We start from the raw sequence: 6,631 nt of genomic DNA on the forward strand, positions 1-6,631 counted from the left end.
GTACCTTATTTTGTGGGAGGGGCTCTCTATACATGGTCCTTTACAAGGTAATCTTTTAGGTCATGGACCATTAGATGGTCAGTGCGATGCTAGAAATGGGGATACATGAAATTCACACTTTGCTCACTAATAATTATGACAATAAACAATGACCTCTTTTATCCTCTTGTTCTTTTATGGATATAAATTCTAGATGCGAAAAATTATTAAGTAGTTCCGAATGAAATGAAGTTGTAATGTGTTTTTGCTTTTAATTGAGAATTAGGTGGATGTACAACGACGCGGTAACATGCATGAGTTTGAACATTTTTTATCATAGGATCTTTAAGATTGAGCCCGTTGGGTTTAGATCATTATATGTTGAACTTGACCTAATTTTGGTAAATTTGTCAAATAAATGATAATTAGGAGTGGGACTCTAAATATATTAAGGATTATATTCATTTAATTTTATGTCTAATACTATTTTTTTTTAAAAAGAAGAATATCTAATTTCTAGTTGAGTTTTAATTCATCATCAAATTAGATTATGTATTCAGGCCTGGTTCAATTTATTATTAAATAAACCTGAGCTCGATAAAAAATTACTTGATTAACTTATTCTTTTCATATATAATAAATAATACCACAATTTTTTTTACCCTTTTACAAATATTATTCATGAGATCGAATCATTTTACTCTTACTGTAGTAAATAATTCTTTGAGCCCTCATAAATGGGGAAGAAGTCATTGAATGTCTCAATAATTGATGCCATACGTAACAAAATTGAATAAGTTAAAATATTGCTATTTTAGGCTTTATGCTACACCGTAGATATATACCTATTAAGGTTAAACACTAAACCAAGATAACTCCAAATTTTAGGCTTTAATGTCTCTATTTATTGTAAATATTGTTTATATTTTGATAATACCAAATAAAATTAAGGGACGGAATATTCTCGTGCACCCATTAAGGTGGAATTTTTGAATGCAAATAATTAGTTTGAATGGAAGCTAAGCCACTTTTAAGTTAAAGTTCATATCTCATAAACATTTTATTTTCTAATGTAGGTGAGATCTTTTTCCTGTCTTCTTAACGGGTGCACAAAGACATTGTTAACAAAAGCTAAAAATTAATATAAAATATCTATGAAGTATATAAAGGGGGATGCCAATTTAAGGAAAAAAAAAAGAATGTTGATGTGGTACTACACATTAACCAAATATTATAATTGATTTTTTCACATTAATTTATGATTTTTTTTTTGAGAAAAAGGTAAGCTCTTATAAATTAAGGAAATCAGATTGGACATTAATTTATGATTTTATGCCATATTTATATATTAAATGAATAGTATTTATTGCTATAGAGTATACTTAAATAATGTTCTATTGTGGGAAAGTTATTTAATACATAATAAGGAATGTTTCTCCATCTCACATAAATGATGGGATTTACTATATGCTTAATTAATGAAACACACTATTTTGTGACACTAGAAAACATTACTCATACATGCATTGTAAAATTACTGAAACATGAGGACATCACCTGTCACAATCTCACCCATTTTGCAAAGGGTCCCACACTCACTGGTCACCCACCAATAATTGATTACTCCCGTAATCTTCTCTGGACTCAAGCTGGCCTGGCTGCCACCACTCACTGTCTCCTTCTCTCTGACTCTCTCTCTCTCTCTCTCTCTCACACTTCAAACTCCAAAGTTTGCTAAAACGCAGTACTCTAAAACTTCCATTCTCTGCAACTAACAACAAAAACAAACACCAATTTTCATTACATAGTTTGTACTATTTTTCATTCTTAAAAAACATAGTACCTATCAATACCTATGCACTAGCCTTATTAACAGAAAAACACACCTACAGAGAGCTTTTACAATGGTCCCAATCCGATTTCTGTTCCTATCATTTCTCTCATTACTATCAAACACTCTCATCCCACTCGCCAATACTAAAGCTCAATCCTTTTCGCCATCAATATATGAAATCCTTAAGGCTCATGGGCTCCCAATGGGACTATTACCAAAGGGTATCACAGACTTTGATATAGACACTAATGGGCACTTTCAGGTGTACTTGGATCAAGCTTGCAATGCTAAGTTTGAAAGTCAATTGCATTATGACAGAAACGTTTCTGGGACTCTAAGTTTCGGTCAGATTGCTGGGTTGTCTGGTGTTTCGGCTCAGGAGTTGTTTCTTTGGTTTCCAGTTAAAGGGATTCGTGTGGATATACCCAGCTCTGGTTTGATTTACTTTGATGTTGGAGTTGTGTTCAAGCAATTCTCATTGTCGCTTTTCGAAACGCCGCCGGATTGTATGGAGTTGGCAACTACTAATCTGCTGCTAAACCCCACCCAACAAGAAGTTGGACAAGTTTTTAAGGTTTGATGAATTGATTCTTTGTTGTTTCATTCATCTTAAGTTTGGTTGATGAGTGAATTTATCTAGGGGAGCTTTTAAGATTTTGGATCATGTGATGATGTTATTGGAGAATTATAAGATTTTGTTTTTGCTTTACTTCAATTGTTATCCATTAGCCTTTAAAGTTAATTTTTGTTAATCTAGTTCTTTACTTTATCAAAATGAGTCAATATGATCCTTATGTGCAAATGAGATAGCAAATGAAGTTGTTTAAACACATTCTTAGTCTATTTTTTAAATAATAGTAGTAATCAAACGACCATATCTATTAATTGGCGCATCTCATTAATGTTTTCGGTTAGAATTCTATTAAAACAAATGTTTAAACGGTGTCGTTAGCTAATCGATTTGGATAAAAGGATTAGATTGATTCATTTTGACAAAATGAGAGACTAAATTGACAAAAATTGAACATTATGGAGTAATTTGACAATTGAAGTGAAAGTTAATGGACTAAATTAAATTTTGGCCTTTATTTTTTTTAAATAAAGAATTTAAGGGTCATTGAATCATTTCATTTGGTTCAATCACATGCAAGTTTTTTAAATAGATGTGATTGGATTTGAATACTGCTTCATAAAGTCACTTGTTGTCAAATTCCTTATTGGACGACAAAAAATTTACTAATTAAGCTAACTTAACTGGAAACTATCCTCTCAAGCAAGTTGACATCATTGGATCTCTGGAATCATATTGCAGCCTTCCAGGGAACTTAGGAAAGTTTAAGATTTTGGTTTGTATGATTTATAATGCTCTTATAATGGATGTTATCTTGATAATTGTCAAATTGAAGCTTGTGATATTCTCACCTGCCCCCCTCCTCCCCTCTGGTTTTTAACCATTGGAACTATATACCTAGAATACTATCTTAGGATGGAATGAGTTTTGGTAAATGGTTAAGTAACTTTGTGATTGCAATTTTTGTTATGCTTATAGGCTCTATGTGTATGTGACTAAAGAACTGTCATTTCAAGTTTGCTGGACTTGTGTGTTCTGAAGCAATAAGAAAGTTACGTGGTTTTCTATGGCAGATTCAATCTGGGAAGCTACGGTATGAGCTTGGTCAGGAAGATTTTGCAAGGGATATTGTGTAGCTTGTGAGGGGAGAGGGTGGTATAAGTTGTGCGGCTCATGAATTCTTCCATTTCCATTGTAAATGTCATTGGAGAGTCTGGATTAGGGGTTCTATGCTTCCATCCAGTGTGCTTGTTTCCATTTTTCTTCCATATAGATAGTGCAGAGTTCACAAAGTAGCCAGCTCCTGCCTATGAGAGGATGGCCAGTGAATTTGATCAAGAGGGAAAATAAGCAAGGCAGTGGATGTCACAATCATTGGATGCTTTTCCAACAGAAAGATAAAATGAGACAAGGCCATCTAGTTGAGACAAATTCAGGTGATAAATCAGCAATAAGTTTTATGTTTAAGTTTATTGTACCGTGAATGCCAACACAGTGTTGTATTAATTCTTTCTTTATGTACTATAATTTTTAAATTATAAGAAACTCATGATGATAATGATATAAGATAATCATGAATAAAAAGCTTCCTGCATTAGTTTTTTCCCATTCTACTAAAATTTTTTTCAATTGCTTTGCTTCTATTTGATATCCTTGATATTATTCATTTGTTTCCCATTTTGGCTTAAAAACTATTGTATGAGATTAATTTTGAGTAAGGGTTTAGGGGTGGGTGGAATCGAGGGTTCAAAGTAGTAAGATAATCAAAACTTCTTTGGTTCTCTCTCTTTTTCTTTTTTAATTGGTGTGCACCACTTTTGTTGAGGGACTTATACTTGGATTGTTACGCTCAGGTGTAAAACCTGAAGGACTCTGTTTCCATTTTCACAGAGTTTGAAGAAGGTTTGATTAGTGATGGTTATGAGTGTAGACGCCTGCAATGATTTTTTTTTTTTTAGGACTCTGTTTCCTTTCTCACAATATTGACTTTTCCTTTTTGGTTCTTAATGTGTGTTTGGAAGTAGCTCTTTGCTGATTGCCTATTTGTTGAAAGTGGTTAAAATATACTTGGACCTAGATAAATTGAGACGTTAAAAAGTTGTACATAAGCAAATAAGCTAAAAGAAAAGACTTGTGGAAAATAGTTGCACTTTTTCATGAATATTATAATTTACTGATTTTGTGTTCTTAGATTCTGAACTTTATTATTTGGCTATAAATGGATAAAATGATACGTTTCAACTTTACATTATGCATCATTGAGCCTTGTCAATTTCCTTTTTCCTCCCATTGGGCTTAAGGCAGGATATTTTACACTGTCATTGTTCATACACTGTTTTTCCACCTTTGTCTTTGGATTCAAAAAGGTTCACATGATTACCAGCTTATGTTGCCTTGAAAGTTTGTGTTTCTTCTTTCTTTAGTAGAGAAACTGGTTGGGATTTAAGAGATTGATGTCAAAATTTTGTGGTATAATAGACCCAGTTATGGTTATTGGTATTTATACCCAGTCTACGTATTAAGTTCTAGATAACCTAAGCACTAGGAAGATGGCCTTCACTCCCAGCTGAGTTGAATCCAGATGCAGATCAGCATGCACTAGATGAACTTTGCTTGAACATGCTAGGTGGAAACCATGCTTTGCCCATATAGGCTCATACCCAACTTTCAACTTTGCCCAGTGCAAAGTGGAGGGACTGCCACATCAGTCATTTTAGTCACAATAAATCAAGCCCAAAGGCCCCAAAAATTCCTTCTGTTTAATGGTTGCTATTGTATATTTGAACTTAGATTTATTCTTTAGCAGTTTAGCTGTCCCACTTCCATGATAAACACTCTCAAATTGATAGATTGGGTTGTACGTCATTATCTTCCCTTCATGAATTTATCTGAATAGCATATTCTGATATAGGTACCATTCCTTTGCCATGATTGACATAGTTCCAATCCCTAGAGGTCCCAGTTCTGATTCTTTTTCTAGCTATAAGATGGTCCATATAAGTAGTATGATATCGGTAAATCAAACAATTATATCTGTTCTTGTTCAACTGCTTTAAGCCTCTAACCAGTGGTTTGGCTGTGTTACCTGTGATTTCAGAACTCTGTTTATTGCATCTATAAACAATTTTCTCTCCATTTTTAGTATATGCTTTGTTCAAGCATGAGATTACCAATCTAAATACATAGACACACAACATGTTTAAATGATTGAATGAATTATGTGATTAAATACATGCGGATGGTCTTATGAACTATCACATAATGAGTTGGAGGAGATTCTCTCAACCTGGTTTGATGGAAAACTTTGTCCCTGATAGAATTCAATGCTGTAATTAAAGTGGCTTGAACTGACTTGACTCGTCTCTTGCTGGTTCATGACCGGTATGGTTTTGTGCACGTCTCTAAGCTGATGTGTTAATGAAATTATTCAATTATGTTGTCATTGTAAGCAATGAAGAAAATGTGAGATTAGGTATGTCTGTAATGATAGTTGGCAGGGTTTGTTTGATCCTAAAACATCCCACATGTAGTGATCCCGGGAATGTTCTTTTCACAGCAAGCATGTTGTACTTTAGTTTTTTGTGAATAGACATGTGTGGTTCTAGTGGACCCCTTCCTCCCAAAAGATTAAAAACACTTTCATTTTTATTCTACTGGTCACTATCAAGAGTAATTTGTACTCTAATACTCTCAATCTTTGTTATTGTATTTGGTCATTGCATGGACCCTTCTTGAATCCGCTTTACAGACAAGGTTATGTTCAGTAAAAGAGAAATTGTTGATTTTGTATATTAAAAGAGAAACTGTTGCAAATTTTAGTATAAAATCAATTATACAAAAATTTCATAATTTGAAATAACTTTGAGTTATTTTATGTTTAATTTAAATACAAAATGGATGTTAGCTTTATTTTTTCCATGTTTAATTTAATTTTAAGTTTTAGTATATTTTATTATTTTTGAATGGTAAAAATATTTAGGTTCATGTTTTGGTCCTCCAATGATAAAATTGTGGTTCCATGACTCCATCTTTGCATAAATTATTGAAATTTCGATCCTCATGATTGTGGTGGATAGACTTATCAGATTGGGAAAATTTTTTTTATTCAATGCTGAATAAAAATATTTCATTGAAATTTGAAAACAAAGGAAAAACAAACAAAATAGAAAGGCCAAATCCCAACAAGTAATTTTTGTTGGACCTTTATCCTCTCATTTTTTTTTTTTTTTTTTTTTTTTTTTTTTTTT

The 6,631-nt window shown here is 32.7% G+C and overlaps 1 protein-coding gene across 1 annotated transcript; it reads left to right on the plus strand.

Annotated features, from left to right (window-relative positions):
- Positions 1-1,621: 1,621 nt before the first annotated feature.
- LOC112015395 (uncharacterized) lies at positions 1,622-3,992 on the plus strand. The gene is made up of 2 exons (XM_024047801.2): positions 1,622-2,387; positions 3,458-3,992. Exons 1-2 carry the CDS (start codon positions 1,884-1,886, stop codon positions 3,518-3,520), a joined length of 567 nt encoding a protein of 188 aa, XP_023903569.1. The 5' UTR covers positions 1,622-1,883; the 3' UTR covers positions 3,521-3,992.
- The last annotated feature ends 2,639 nt before the right edge of the window (positions 3,993-6,631 follow it).

This window comes from Quercus suber, unplaced genomic scaffold (genome assembly GCF_002906115.3).
Source record: "Quercus suber isolate HL8 unplaced genomic scaffold, Cork oak 2.0 scaffold_292, whole genome shotgun sequence".
Lineage (NCBI taxonomy): Eukaryota > Viridiplantae > Streptophyta > Magnoliopsida > Fagales > Fagaceae > Quercus > Quercus suber.